The 16,164-nt window shown below is 49.4% G+C and overlaps 1 protein-coding gene across 2 annotated transcripts in view; it reads right to left on the bottom strand.

Moving 5' to 3' along the window:
* The window catches only part of KIRREL3 (kirre like nephrin family adhesion molecule 3), a 350,972-nt gene that overhangs the window by 93,218 nt on the left and 241,590 nt on the right, over positions 1-16,164 (bottom strand). For both annotated transcript variants that reach the window (XM_088066785.1, XM_088066786.1), the window contains exons 3-4: positions 5,102-5,251; positions 3,104-3,253 (exon numbers count right to left, since the gene is read on the bottom strand). In XM_088066785.1, coding sequence (XP_087922911.1) covers positions 3,104-3,253; positions 5,102-5,251 — 300 coding nt within the window. The remainder of the gene's footprint in view (positions 1-3,103; positions 3,254-5,101; positions 5,252-16,164) is intronic.

Here is a 16,164-nt window from a genome sequence, read left to right as displayed (position 1 = left end):
TGGGGCAGATATCCTGAGGAGATTGGGCAGAGACTCCTTCCCCAGAGCTTGGGCAATGATAGGAGGGAAGGTGAGGGAGAGCTGGAGAAGGGGAAACCTCCAGCTTTGGGATGCATTAACAACATTTCTCAGCAATATTTGTCCCTGGAACTCCACAAAGAGAAGATTTTCCCTGATGCTGATGACATTAATAGGCTTGTCTGTTTGAGTGTTTGGACTTCCAAGGCTATGGAATGATCTGTTCCGCTACATTTAACCATGTAGATTTGAAAACAATGTGACAAAACCTTAAATATTTTATTAAAATATGGTGTAGCTCTGCATCTGAGCAGGGAAGTAGGAGGCATCAGCCCCATAAAGCTGTTGTCAGACATGAATGACAGCAGCTGGAGCCTGACTCGGGAGGCATTAGGGGATTTCTTGATACCAAGGAAGTGGAAAACTGGGCAAGGACAGACTGGGCAGCACCAGCCATACAAAAAGCAGGCAGGGTTATTTTTCCAGAGACAAGGCTGGGGCTGATAGAGTGGGAGAGAGTTCCCCAGAACTGCCTCTAACACAGCTGGCTGAAGAGTCACTGAGAAACCAGCAGCAGATGTTGGGCTCCCAGAGCCTCTCAGCTCTGCCTCAGCTGTGACCCATGGCTTCCTTGAGAGCTGCATGGTTTGCACCAGCTCCAGGGATGCCTTAGGGATCCTCTCCTGCCCAGGGGAAGTCTGCAGCCTCAGGTGAAGCTGGGCAGACTGGGATGAAGGAATACCCCCAGGCATGTTCCTGTGAACAGCTCAGGCAGCCTGGCACATCCCTTCCCAACCCAGGGAGATGAAATCTGGGAGATCCAGCTCCCTCCAGACACAGCTGCTTAGCTCACAACTACAGCAGGCTCCCACACTGCCTGCTAAGAGCAGAGATGTGTGCACAGCTGGTGGTACTGCACATCTGGAAGAACCAGCAATGCCTCTCCCCCTTCCCAGACATGTGTGACCCCCCTGTCAGGCGCTGAGTTCAGCCTGACAGGCAGCACACTGTACCCAGCTGTCAGAAACACGGGGGCTTAAGGCTTCTACTCTTCATGTGCCACTTCTGTCCCTTCTGGGGTGGCTAAAACACAACACAGATCCCACAGCAGCCCCTGCCCTTGCTGCCAGCACAGGACACCCCATCCCAAAGGAACAGGGCGAGCTGCTGAGCACCAACCGCTTGCAAAGGCGGGATCATCACTCCTATCTCTCCAACCACCCTGAAATGTCCTAGAATCACACAATTTCCTGAGCTGGAAAGGACCCACAGGGACCAATGAGTCCAACCCCAGGCCCTGCATGGGGCAACAATCCCAACCTGTGCATCCCTGGGAGCGTTGTGCAAATCTCCTGGAGCTGCAGCAGCCTTGGGGCCATTATCACTTTTCCCTGCATAAATACCCCTAAAGTTAAGGATGACCTACCAGTGGGTGCCAAACCCACACTGGCCCATCGATTTGGCTTAAATTAAACATGCTGTTACTTGAATTTTCTTAAAAGGAAAAAGCTCTGCAAATACAAGTTGCTGAACATCTTAGGTAAATGTACCAATTAGCAACTACCATGTATATCCACATAAACATTAACTACCATCTATTCAACACATTCCATAACCCCAAAGATAATAACGATTTCCTTTTGATCCATAAAAACATCTCTCTGCTCAATCAACGCTTCGCAGCAGCTCTGACGTACGCCCTGGGACTAAATTAGTTTTGAAATCTTTAGCTCTAATTAAATAACATTATTTCTTTTGTCTGGCTCCCGCAATGTATTCTGCTTTCAGAACAGAAGGAGGGAGCCCAGGCAAAGGAGGGGTTGTCGGTGAGCAAGACAACGTTTCCCTTTCCCATTCATTTCCAGGATTATTTCATGTATGGGCACATGTCAGAGCTCTGAGCTGCTGCCAAGGGTTGATTGAGCAGAGGGAGGAATCAAAGGAAAATCATCATTATCATCAGGGTCAGGGAAGGAAGGGATAGCAGCTGTGAAATTTGGGAGTTGGGAACGTTGTAGTGTTGTGGAGGGAGGAAAACAAATGCAGGGGAAATTGCAAACCGGGAATTTAAACTCATTTTCATAGTGCAGACTCCAGGGAGGTGCACTTTTAACCACAGCTGGTACCTTAATTCACTTCTTTTGGCTGTTTAAAACTAATCAGTGTTGATCTGACTAAAAGCACTGAAATTCTTGATTTGGATCCTCTTAAAAGTTTTTTTTTCCTCCCTAGAAACTAACCAGATATAAAAACAACATGGAAGAAAGAAATCCAATCTTCAATTTAAACAAACTTAAATATGCAAATGGCTTCACTTTGAGGGTTGAATAATCAGGATAAATCTGGGAGCAGCAATACAGACTGGGTTTTGTCCAAGCTGTTCAAGAAAAATGCCATTTTCATTGACTTCTCTGAAGCCACGTCCATGCCGGGAAGCCTCGCTGACGCTCCTGCCTTTTCCCAGCACTGCAGTGGGGAGAGCCTCCCTCCCACTCTGCCAGATGGCAAACACAGCCCTCCAGCTCTGCCAGTGCTCCCCACCCCTCTCCCACACAAAAAGGTCCTCTACATGATTTTGGGAGCCACTTCCAGCTTGCAATCTCAGGCAATGTCTTCCTCTACTGCTCATTATTTACTGCTCATTATTAATTACTGAGAAATGCAGGGTGATAAAATATTAGTGTGTAGATAGTTTAAAAATACTGCAATAGTATGAAACCAGCCTTTCCTCATGGGGTGGAGGCATGCCAGTCCTGTAGGCAGGGTAACACATAAGTGATGACACTGACACTCTTCACGTCCTTAAATTTATGGACAAACTCTCTTGAATTGGGGCATAAATCCATAAAGCTGAAGTGCCAAGCTTGGTGCCTGTGTTACTCCTAGAACTGTCATAGTCCACCCCAAGCAGCTTCCTTTGATCCTGTTCCCCGGACTGAGCTGTTCCCACACTGCTCTCACGATGGATTCATTCCCAGTCCTCCTGATCCAGGGACAAAGCATTTCATCAAAAACCACTCAGTGTGGCCATGAAGGCAGTGAAACCCCAAGAAACACCCTGAGGGTGTGAGGAGCAGGCACTCACCGAGGACAGTCAGCCGGGCAGGTCTGGATCGGATGGCTGCTTGGATGGCCTGGCACTCGTACACGGCGTCATCCTGGAGGTCAGCTCGCAGGATTTTCAAATGGTGCTGACCTGACAGGTGGTCTCCTACCACCAGATAGCGCGGATAACCTGCCGAAGGGAAAGCACGGGTCAGGGGGCAGCTGGACCGGGGATGAGGAGAGCAGAGCATGGCTCCAGAGCCCCAGCATCCCACAGCAATTCCCAGGATCCAGGCAGCTTCCTCCCCTCCTTGGCAGCCAGCCTGAAGAGAGAGGGAGCAAGAACCTGCCAAGTCCAGGAAAGAGAATGAACGTTTTCCTCTGTGGGTTCAAAAAAGAAGTGCTGATGAAGGACCATTGACAAATCCCAAGGAATCATGGAATCTTGGAATGTTTAGTGTTGGAAGGTTTGGTTTTGACCTTAAAGATCATCAGAACCCAAGACCCCCTGCCATGGGCAGGGACACCTCCCACTAGATCAGGTTGTTCAAGGCCTTCTCCAGCCTGGGTCTGAACCCTTCCAGGGCTGGGGAATTCACAACCTCCCTGGGCAAGAAAAAGGGATGAGCCCTTCCACCAGGAAACCCACGGCCTCCTTCTCCTCTGCACCCCACCATGGAATATCCTCAGCTCCTGAAGTCGGCTGTGGTGACACCCTGGAATAGAAGCACGGTGTAAAGCCTGGGCAGGGGTCTGGGGGCAGCCCTGCTCAGCCTGGCTGGACACGTGGGATGGACACACGGGAGGAAAGGCACCATCCCCCCATCCTGCCGTGTGACACAGCCCTGGCACACGCTCGTGCTTCTGTTGTTTCTTGAGTTAACAGCAGGATTTGCTCTCCTGAACCGTGAGAAGTACAAATGATGGGTTTGTTTGTATTGTGCTAATTAGACACTGGCTGAGCTGGTATCACGCGAGCTGGCAGCTCCTGTGGCTTCCAGCAGCCCCGGCTCCGTTAATTGTGGAAGTCATTCACATCAGCTCCCTACTTCACTGGAGCTCTTGTTACCCAGTCGTGTTGCAAGGTCTTGCATGGAAAGCTCAGCTCTCTAATAGATGCAAAAATTGTGGCTCAGAGCTTTGAAAAACAGGCGAAGATGGGGCTGCTCACTCGGGCACAGCTGTAAATGAGCAATTATATGTATTAATAAAAAATAGAAGGAAAGAAGAAGCAGGCACTGCACTTTAAGGAAGAGCAGGGTCCCTGGAGACCAAAAGGCAGGAGCCTCCCCTGGTTTCTGAATGCTGCTTCATGCCTTGGGGAAAACTCTCTCAGGTCACCAGGAGCTGAGCACTGTCACACGTGTACAAACTCTGCAGAGCCTGGGGGGAATGCTGCAGCTCCTGGAGGGCTCCATGCCCTCCCAGGCTGTTTCCAGCAAACACTCCCCTTACTCACGTGAAATATTTCAGTTCCAAATTAGTGTTTTCCAGCAAAATATACAGAATAAACTCAAAACTTCCCCACTATTGCACCAGTCTTCACCAGCTGCAATTAACCCTCAATCACAGTGTGGCTGTGGGATTAGGAAATGTGAGTTCTGAAGAATTTGGTCACCAAATTATAATTTGCCAAAACTAAAGCTTGAGGAAACCACAAACACTTGTATAAAGCAAACAGAGGCTTGTGGGTCCATTAAAACTCAGGATATTCTATGGTTCTTTTAATTTTTCAGAATATCAAAATAGGCACTTTCAACATTTATAAAACATTTTATTCCACATTCTGGAAAGGTGACATTAGTTTCCAAGGAAATAAAACCAGGGCTTTCCAAAGGGTCAGGTGACATCTGTGGGAGCCAAGAGTTTTGTTTCAGGTCAGAGTGAAACAGATTTTGATTTATTCCAAGCATCAGTGCCTGTGTTTGGGCGGACTGGAAGGTGTTGGAGTTGAAATGAAAATATTATCCCCCAAATAAATGTTGGGCAAAGAGAGCTCCTGCTTTCCTTGTTTATAGAGGGTGGTGTCCCAACTTACTTGAGAGATCCCGTCCGACTCCAAGGGCCAGCCCGTCCTTGATCCAGAGCACGATGCCATTGTACTCGGGGATGGCGCAGAGCAGCGTCACCGGCTGCCCCGCGATCACCACCTGGTCCTGCGGCTGCTGCGTGAACGAGGACGCCTGGCCTGGACAGGGGGACAAGAGAGGAACAGGTCACTGTCAGTTCTCCAGTGATTTCCAACACACTGCAGTTCCTTGGGATGCACCAGACCAGGATGCTCCTGGTACAGCACAATTGGGAGACTGAGCTCTGCAGCGCTTAATTATTGCTTAATTACATGGTTGCCCCATAGAACGATGGAATGGTTTGGGTTGGAAGGGACCTTAAAGCTCATCCCATTCACAGGGAACAATTCCTCCCCAATATCCCATCCAGCCCTGCCCTCTGGCACTGGGAGCCATTCCCTGTGTCCTGTCCCTCCATCCCTTGTCCCCAGTCCCTCTCCAGCTCTCCTGGAGCCCCTTTAGGCCCTGGCAGGGGCTCTGAGCTCTCCCTGGAGCCTTCTCCTCTCCAGGTGAGCACCCCCAACTCTCCCAGCCTGGCTCCAGAGCAGAGGGGCTCCAGCCCTTGGAGCATCTCTGTGGTCTCCTCTGGACTCACTCCAGAAGCTCCACATCTTTCCTGTGCTGAGGACCCAGAGGTGGATACAGCACTTCCGACAGACAAATATTTGTAGTATTTTTGCTCTCTTGGGGGGAACAAAGCTCCAACCAAGAGGCACCAACATTTCATGTAACTGTTTTATTCCAAATTGTGGTGGTAGTGTTTCAGCCACAATGATCACAGATAGAGAAGCAGCAGGATGTCCAGCAGCAGCAATATTTTATATTACACATAATAAAAGAGGATATTGGTCCTCTGCTTCTGAGCCTTGCTCCCATCTCGTGTGCTCTCTGAAATCAGGATGTGCAGATAACAACCTGCTATAAAACACACAGGGAAACAACCAGCTGCTGCTGTTCTCCTCCCTCCCCAGGTGTAACCTCCTGGCATTTGTTGGGAGCTTCCCACACATCTGGAGGGGACAGGAAGGCCCAGCTCTGCCTCAGCACCACCTTTTGCTGGAGCTGCATCAGCAAACTCACAAATCTCTCTCCTTACCCTTCCCTAGCCAGAATGCTGCAAGAACAAATCCCAGCCCTGGCTCATCTCCTGCCATGGTGGGATGTCTCACACCTCAGGTGTGACATGGCACTTCTCATTTCCCATGGGAAGTACTCCAGTCACTGTAACCTCTTCCACAGCAGAGTTTGCTCAGCATTATGTTTTATTTTCTCTCTCCCTTGGCTTTGCCATGGTTGAAAATCATTCAGAGAATCAGAGAATCCCAGAATGGTTTGGGTTGGGAGGGATCTTAAAGCTCATCTCATCCCACCCCTGCCATGGGCAGGGACACCTTCCACTACCCCAGGGTGCTCCAAGCCCCGTCCAGCCTGGCCTTGGACACTTCCAGAGATTCAAACTGTTCCAGGAATTCAAAGTGTTCAATCCTGCTATTCTATTTCTTTCCATAATGAGTGCATGGGACAACCCCAAAATCCCCCTGCAGAGCCACAATCCGAAGCTGGAAGATCCCAAATGTGGGGTGATTTCAGTCAGATCTGCTGATATCTGGGCTCCTCTGGGTACAGTCTTTTGTCTGAGTTGGTTGTGGAGCATTGGAATTGCTCTGCCACCACTTAGTCTTGCTCTGATTCTGGATTCAGGAGATGACCTGGAGGAGAGAGGTGCTGGGGGAAAGGCAGAACCACTGAATTGCCCTGTGGGGTTTGTAAGACCAGGAGCATCTCTGGGTGGGAATTATGGCCCTGCATCAGGCAGGAATCCAGAGCCTGTGCCCTCCACTGAGTGTCTGTTCCATGGAAGGGACTGGGCTGGAGGAAGAATTGCTCTTTAAAACCAATTTGTCAAAGCAGGACAGTCTCCATGTGATCCACCCCAAATCAATTCAATCCTAATTTACACTGACTCCATTTAATCATTGACTGATGATTAATCCAGAACCAAGGTTAAGTGTGACACAAGTTCTTGCATCTGAACTTGTTTCCAGATGAGCTGCTGGGCCTTTCCTACAGGGCAAGGCTCCAAAGCTCCATCATTCTCCAACTCACACTGTTGAACCAGAGTGTGCCCCCACATGAGTGCTTATATTTCAATTTAATTTATTATAGCTTCAGCTCGCTCTTAGACACCTAAAGGAGCACAGGGAAAAGCAGAGCTGTCCTTTCCAAATTCCAGATGCTTTATATTGCAGGAAGGTAAAAAGCCCAGCTGAAATTTTTGCAGATCTCCAGGAGCACCTTGGGCACCTTATTCCCGGGTATTTCAGAGATCCCAGGTCTCCCAGCAGCCACATCTCTCCAATGAACTCTGATTCTCACCCCAGATACTGCACAGTGCTGGGGTGCTGCCTGCACAACAGGGCAGGTTAATTCCAGATGGGATTCCCATTTTCCCTACTGGGAGACACTCACTGGAAGTCATGGTGGCCTCTGACACCAGAACAAAGCCTTGTGCTAAGTTAAGATTTAAATATTTGATTTCAAAGGTAATATGAATCAGCTCTGTATTTTTTGTTTTTGGATTCATAAAGGACAAGCACTCCTAGGATAGCAGGGAAAAGTGGGATGAGAGAGAAAACTCAGAAAGCAGAAAAAGTGGGTGTTTTGCTTTGTTGTTTTGTTGTTTTATTTTAATATCTACTTTCCAGCCTCTAACTGGGTTTTCACAGCTCACTCAGTAATCCTGACAATTCTCAAGGCAGAGCTGGGTGAGCAGGGACAGTGCAGGAAGGCAGCAATAACCCAAAAAGATTTGTTTTATCAGTGAGAATTATCAGGTTGTCAGCTGGGAGCTGCATGAGCCCTAATGAGAACACAGAGGCACAAAGTGGTGTCTGTGCCCTCTGCAAATGCCCATTAAGCACAGGCTTCATTTGGTAATTGCTGCTGGAAATGAAGCTTTTTATATGTTTTATTGTGCCTTTTTCTCTTATTTCTTGATTTGTTTTAAAGATGAGCTGATGGCCATGGAAAATCAGAGCAGAAACATGGCATATGTCTGCTGTCTTTTCCTTCCCCGTGTTTGTTCAGTGTGAAGAATTGTCACTTAAACCCATTTTTTATTCATCCAAGGCTCCATTTCAGCTACAAACAGCTCAGACTCAGCCACAGGAGAGGAAAGATGGGTGTAAGGACCTTAAGAGCATTACCTGGCCCAGTCCCTGCTCCACAGCAGGATCATCTCTCCCTAAATCACAGATAAAAAAAAAAAAAAAAAAAAGAAAAAAGTACTGAAGGCAGAGCTCAACTCACTTTCAAATCAGCTTAAAGTCTGATTACTGGGTTTAACTGGGTTTGGAAGATCAGAGGCCCGTCCACGTTCCAGCTTATGTCTTAATGTCAAAGGAACAAGTAATTTGCAGAAAAGTTTTAAGGGAGATAAGATACTTGACAGAAAATAACTGAAAATGGGGAGATTGGGAGAGGATGATTTACAAATGCAGGCTGAGCGTTTTCAGCTACAAGAAAATGGGTTGAAAGACGTCAGCTGGGTATTTTTCCAGGAATGTTTAAAATGGCATTACAAAATGATGCTTTGGTTTCAAAGCAGGAGCTTTGACTCCAACCTGTTGGGCAAGCAGGAGATCCCAATGTCACCCCTCCTGCTATCCAGAGTTTCAGCAAAAAATATCTGCAGAGATAGGAGTTCATCACAGATTCATGGAATTGTTTGTGTGGGAAGGGAACATAAAGCCCATCCAGTTCCACCCCTGCCATGGCAGGGACACCTCCCACTGTCCCAGGTGGCTCCAAGCCCCATCCAACCTGGCCTTGGGCACTGCCAGGGATCCAGGGGCAGCCCCAGCTGCTCTGGGCACCCTGTGCCAGGGCCTGCCCACCCTCACAGGGAACAATTCCTGCCCAATATCCCATCCAGCCCTGCCCTCTGGCACTGGGAGCCATTCCCTGTGTCCTGTCCCTCCATCCCTTGTCCCCAGTCCCTCTCCAGCTCTCCTGGAGCCCCTCCAGCCTGGCTCCAGAGCAGAGGGGCTCCAGCCCTGGAGCATCTCCGTGGCCTCTCTGGATTTGTTCCAGCAGCTCCAGGTCCTTCCAGTGCTGAGAACCCAGAGGCAGATTCAGTTCACCACATGAGCCCAACCAAGAGTCCAGACATGGAACCTCATGACCCATCTCCTTGTCACCTCCTGCTGCACGAAGAATCCCTAAATCTGGATTTGGGAATCGCTGCACAGCAAAGCAGGGAGATGCAGCAACAAGTCCATGTGCCCCCAACCCAAGCTCTTTTATTTCCACATCCCATCTTCCCTCAAGTGTAAAGACTTGCAATATTTTCAAAGAAACTACTCAGTTGATGCCTGGATTCCTGGGAATTTCCTGGGAGCTACTCTGGGAGTCACTGGACACTGTCTCTGCCCCTGAGACTCTCGGTCCATCCAGCACAGCAAAGCTCTGAGCAGAAGCAAAGATCAGGGCTCTGAATTAACTGGTGATTTTTTGGGTTTGTTTTAAAAGCAAACAAATATGGAAATGAGATGCTAATGATGCCACTTGGCCGTGGTCCAACACAATGCCCGTGTCCCACCTGCGCTCTGGAGCTGGGAGTGTGCTCTCACCTCAGTCACCTGCTCTTGTAGGTCAGGGCTTGGTGTCAAAGGAGCTCTGGATTCCAGAGCCTTCCCATCTCCTCCTTTGCTGCTTTGCCCCACTCCCTGAGGAGCTGCCAGCCCCTTTGCTCCTGCCTTCCTCAAGGAGTCTCATGGGGGCACTTCTGCAGCCACTGAAATCCCGAAGGGCAGGAACAAAAGGGACAATAAAGGCACCATGGTGAAGAGCAAGCAGCCAAAACACTAACCCTGCTTTCAAAAACCCCAGGCAGGATCCTTGTGAAATCACAAGCGCATCACAAAAGCTAAAGGAAGAAAAAAAGACAAAAAAAGAGACAACCACTTTAGAACTCTTTATATTTCCTTAATGGATTTTGCACCTGTGGCTCCTGTTTTTCAGTGTTTCTCTGTAACGTTGCCTTGTTCTTTCAAACAAAGGCTGGGACTCTCTGTTTGTGACTTCCAAGGGAAATAACACTGCCAGGGCCTTGCTTTTCCGATGTCCCAACGCCCACGGATGGCGACAAGGCCCCAAAATCCTGTTTTACAACCCAGAGGACAGAGGAAGGCACCTACACAATGACATTGCCACAGTCTGTGCTGCAGCAGGACCTTGAAGCCCCTTCCATCGCTGAAGCCAGAGTTTGTGACAGGCTTTTAAAGCTCTCTGAAGACTGAAATCTGTTTGCATGAGTTCCTGGCTGAATTATTTCAGCTTGCAGCCTCCTGTGCCCAAACCAGCAACCGGGAGCAGCAGAAAGTTAAATTTTCATTACCCAAGAGGAGTGAGTATTGTAGTAGGAAGCGAGGGACTCACTGAGGGAACAATGACTCATTAGAAATGGAGACATTGTGGCTGCTTTTATGTAAGTGAAGCTTTGAATGTCCATTGTGCTCTGAAAAGAATTAGTCCTTTTTGTTGAGGAGAGCATAGAAGTGGAGAAGGAGGACTATGAGCTCCTTGTCAAAATATTACTGTTCTGAAATGAAAGGCCTGGTGATTAGGAGTGGTGGGACATTCTCCTTGCCCCTCAGTGGGAAGAGTTGATCCTTCCCTCAGCTTGGAGCTGTCACGACGCGTGCTAGGAGGATGATCAAGGGGCTGCTGTGTGACATCCTAATCCTACACAGAATCCCAGCAGGCTCCCTCTTCAGACCAAGCAGATCCCACCCGATGGAAATCAAGGCATTTCAGCCCAGCTTGGAGCTGGTTTCTTGTGGCACGATGCCTGGAGATGGAGCTGTCTCCTGGCCATGGAGAGGACTGGGAAGAGATGGCTCCGTGCCCACACTTTCCCAGCAGACCAGTGCCTGGCTCTGCAGCACCCCACACAGCTCCTGCCATGGCCATGACAAGCAGGCTGGTTCTCGGTGCTCCTTTGGGTCCCCTCCCTGGAGCCAAGGACACCGAGCCCCCTGCACAGGGCCTGTGGTGCTCCAGAACACGTGCCCGCATTGATTTTCTGATGAGTAGGAAAAGCAAGCAGACAAAAGCCTTACATTATTTACAGAGCTCTCTGGAACCGTCAGTCGTGGGGAAGCACGGGGAAGAGCCTGTTCATTACCTCCTGCATCCCAATTCCCTCCCTGCTGGGAGACAACACCCAGAGCTGCACTGAGGCCCAAGGCCTGGCCGAGTTCAGAGCACAGGGAACAGCAAGGAGAGGGAGCCACATATCCCCAGGGGCAAGGATTTCTCCAGACAAGGACAGAGATGAGCTTTTCTTACACCATCAGAGAAACAAAAGAGCTGTGGCTGCCCAGACAGGAGCACAGGGATTGCACCAGGGATGCTGTCCTCAGTGGGGAGATGTGGATCAGCCTCCCCACAGGAGAGCCCCTTGTTGGTCATGGCCACAGCCATGTCAGGCACTTCCTTGGGCTTTGTGGCACAAACAGGAAAGAGAGGTAGCTTGAGTTCAGCCCTTGCATAAGATTTCCATTTTTTTAAAAAAATTTGGCTTCCTTGGGGAAAAAATAAAATGAAATCCATTTGAACAAAAATACCAGTTTGGCCTTTTTTAGTGTGACTGCGTAAGAGGCTCACGTGGCCTCAGTGCTGAATTATTCAACTTGAAAGAAACCAAAGCACAACACCTTCAGTCAAGGGATGGCTCAGGTGTATGGAATGGTGCTGGCCACCAGCCAGCTGTGTGACCTGGCAGAGGTGTCCCTGCTCCAAGAGGGAAGCAGGAGCTGAGCTCGTGCCTTGCCCACCCACAAACACAGGGAGATGAGACTTTCCCTGGAAGCACAGCCTGGGGGTCCCCAGTGATTCCAGCCACCTGTGCAGCCCAGAGGTGTGAGGTGTGGGGTGCACTGAGGTGAAAGAGCCAAAGAAATGCTCAGGAAAAGCAATGAAAAGTAGGGCAACAAAGCTGGGGAAGGGGCTGGAGCACCAGGAAAGGCAGGAGGGACCTTCTCCCTCTCTGCAGCTCCCTGACAGGAGAGGGCAGCCAGGTGGGGGTCAGGCTCTGCTCCCAGGGAACGAGAGACAGGATGAGAGGAAATGGCCTCAAGTCACAGCAGGGAAGGTTTAGGTTGGATAATTTAGGGAAACATTCTTCACAGAAAGGGTTGAAAAGCAGTGGAGGGGCTGTCCAGGGCAGTGTGGGGTCCCTGTCTCTGGGGTGCTCACAAGACGTGTGGATGTGGCACTTGGGGATACGGCTTAGCAGTGAACATGCTGGGGTGCTGGTTTGAGGGCTGGACTTGATGATCCTAAATCTTTTTCAAATGAAATGATCCTGTGGTCCTCATGCCAGCTGCCAGAGCAGAGTTTAAGGTGCAAAGCCAGTGCTCTGCTCTCCTGCCTGGCCTCTGGGAACGCGTTATCTCCTGGCCATGACCAGCTCTCAGCAAGCCCATGTGCTGTGAGCTGAGCTCATCCTGCAGTGATGTCAGATATTTTCCTAGCCCTGCTTTGAGAGGAACCATCAACATCCCACTGTGTCCACTAAGTAGCTTCAAACAGGAAACAGGGAAATTTGGAGTAAGATATTAAACCTTTCAGAGATCTTTTTGTCTATTAGTCACACAGGAAAGAGATCTGAACTATTGAGTGTTCTGCTGGCTTTGATACCCACATGAAATCCCAGCACTGCTTTCAAAGTCACTGTGAGGAGTTTGATCAGCCATGCAGAAAGGGCTGAAATGTCATCAGCTGCTCGGTTATTAGCTGCCAATTGGGAAAGGTGTAAGGGTATCCTTACCATGGGATATTTATTAGCAAACTCTTCCCACAGCAGCCTGGAGAATTACCTCTTGTGAGATTAAATGCCTGCTCCTGGGAGCTGCACTGATAAGAAACAAACGAATGTAGTGCATCGAGGCACCAAAAAGCAGCATTCCACTGACCTTACAGACTGGATCTCGTGGAATATTCCAGCTCCACGGATGGCTCCTGGCTGCTCTGCTCTCACAGCCTCACCTGCTGCCCAGATATCCCCGAGCTCTGAGCAGGCAGCACTCTCTCCTATTAGACAAGCTGCCAGCACTGGAGTGAGTGCTTTGGGGCACACAGGACTCGAGCAGGGCTGGAGGTGGAGGCAGCAAACTGGATTAGGTGGTGTTTTACCCAGGGGCTGGCACAGGTGAGGTGTCACAGGGGGGTGGCAGAGGAGCTGAAGGGTCAGCAAGAGGCAAAGCTGGTGGTGTCACTAAAGCTGTGGCAGAGGGGAGAGGTGTGAGAGCTTCCCTGCACCTTGGGCTGGGGCCAGGGATGAGGAATCCCAGTGCCTGGGCTGCCGTGGCTCCCTCTCCAAGGGCAGCCCTAAGCTCTGAGCCCCTGCCAAGGCTGCTCGGGGCACGAGGTGATGCCTGTCCTTGCTGGGAACAAGGACAGTGGCATCAGCAGCTGTTCCAGAGGCACTGGAACCCTGGGCAGGTGCTGAGCACCAATCCCTGGTGGAGACAAGAGCAGAGGGGAATAGATTTCCTCACATTGATCCACCTGTAGGCCCGGCTCCACTGAACACTGCCAATGACTCCAAGAAATATTTTGTTACCGGCGCTCCCGAGGAAGCCGTGGCACAATAGAAAATCACCATTTGTTCTCCTGTCAAGGTGCAGTGTCCTGGCACAGCTCCCCAGAGCCAAGCTGATGGGCTCAGGGGGGAGAACAGAGCTCCTGCTCCAGAAATTCCAGCCAAGCAGTTCTCTCTGTGGCACCTCCAGCTGCTTTTTGGATGATAATCATTTGTAGCTCAGAAGGGAGGTGGCAGGTCCCCAGCCACAGGAGGCTTGCACAGACACTCATGGGACCTAAAACCTCCCACTTTAATCCACAGAGAAGAAAAAGGATCTTTTCCTTCTAAAAATAGCAGATGTGCAAACCAGTGGGCTCCAGCCTGCACAAAGTCTCCCAGATAAAATCCTGAAGGATTTTATCTCTTGTGACCTTCTGAAATCTCTCAGGTGATCCCCCTTTCCTGGATTACAATCAATCCAGGACATCCCCTTTGCCCACCCTTTGTTCCCGGATCAGGGCTGCTCTTTTGAAATAGAATCCTTTAAATCTCAGCTCATCTTTGAGTTAGAGGGCACAGAGGACACTCATCCGTAGGAAAACGAGAAGGATGAATAATCCATTTCACAAACGATTTGGAGATTTCAAAGTCTGGCTCTGCTCCCAGGAAGAGAGGCAACTGGAAGTTGTGCAGTTCACGGGGTGGAAAATCAGAGCAAAGAGCTTGTCTTGGGTCGCACCATGTTTCACTTCCATCCTCGTTTTTCAAATTCTGTTATCGCACGCTTTGAGGCACGGAGAGAAATCAGAATGAAGATGCAGCTCAGAACAGAAAATGCAGATATTTAATGTTATATTCTCTGCACAGGGAAAGGAGGTTGGATGATCTTTAAGGTCCCCTCTAACCCAAACTGCTTTGGGATTCTATAATATTAAAATGAATGGAAAATTCTGCTCCTTCACAAAATAATTTTAACTAGTCTTGCTACAGATTGGTGAGATGTTGTATAGATTGGAGAATTCATCCAAGGAGTGGTTAAATGAGTCTCTCTACAGGGTGTTTCCATCTCTGCTGATGTTGGAAGCGCCACCATCAAAGCTTCCCTTAACAGGGAACTTCCCTGAACAAGAAACATCTTGGTGGCACCAAAACTCAAGGATGGGGGGAAGAGAAGGCAGTAATAAATCTTATTATTGCCCTGAGAGGCTGAGAAGTTGCTGTCTGCATGAAACATCACCTGGGTGGCTTTTGGGGGAGCTCCAGGCCAGATGAGCTCTGGGATACTGCAGAGCAGGCTGTGGACTCGCTCCAGCTCCTGCTGCTCACCAGAGCAGGGCGGGATTGCTCGGGGTTGTGCTGTGTGAATTATCAGCTCTGAAGATGAAGTGGAGTGAGAATTAGCAGGTTTCTGCTATAATTATTGTTTGTTTGGATTTTTACAAGTGGAAGAGATTGTAAATATGTGCTTTTTTTTTTTTCTAACACATGCAAGATTCATATTTAAAATTAAAACAAATTATTCTGAAAAACAGCCTAAAGTGAAGTATATGCAATACACACACAAAAGAAGTGGCAGGGGGAAGGCAGGAGGGGTTGGAGATGCTGAGATGAACAGACAGGGAGCAGATCATCTCTGAGGAGGAATTGTTTCACACATGTGCCCATCTTGTTATCCCAGGAAGGTGCTTAAAAATTCGCGTATTTCTTTGTTTGTATGTGAGAGCTTAATAAAAGCTCCCCTCCATGAAAATCTTGGCTGTGCTATCCCCAGAGCCAAGGAAATGCCTAGAAAGTGCATTTATCCATCACAGAAGAGGCCAGTGACCTGCACCACTGCCGACAACAACCAGCTGCTGCTTTTTACCTGAATTTTACCCAGTAAAGCCAAGAACCATGAAAAACGAGAGGCAACATGAATCCAGTCAATATTTACAGCCCTGCAACTGCTTTATGGGCCCTGGGAGAAGGCACAGGGAAGGGGCTGTGCCTTGTCACTGCCTACAGACCCCGTGGCTTCTCCCCTTCCCTGCTGGAGAAGGGACGGCTCGGAGGCGACTCGGATTATTTAACAAGGATTTTGCCGTTTGTTTTGTCACCAGCTCCTTCTCAATGGTCCCCACTGCAGAGTCAATGGCTGCCTGGTGCAAAACCCCAGTCCAAGAGCAGATTAGCACATTCCAGCCTGCTGTGTTAATTAGCAGGTAATGAGAGATGCTCGTCAATAAACTCAGCTGTGTCTGACCCCCCTCCTGGGCCGCTGCCTGCAGGACTCGGAATGACAAACCCCGCTGGGGTCACTTAGGAGATGATGTGGAGAGCTTTGGAGAGTTCACACAACCAGCACAGCAACAAACCTCATTTCACTCAGGTTTTTGGGGGACAGCTGGAAGGAATACTTTTCTACCTGGTTTTCTGGTAGAGGAGCCCTCGCTCACAGTTTGG

Source organism: Pseudopodoces humilis, chromosome 25 (assembly GCF_049639895.1).
Source record: "Pseudopodoces humilis isolate 2021_Gansu_Grassland_sample_001 chromosome 25, ASM4963989v1, whole genome shotgun sequence".
Classification (NCBI taxonomy): Eukaryota; Metazoa; Chordata; class Aves; order Passeriformes; family Paridae; genus Pseudopodoces; species Pseudopodoces humilis.
This window is presented reverse-complemented; position numbering and strand designations above follow the sequence as displayed.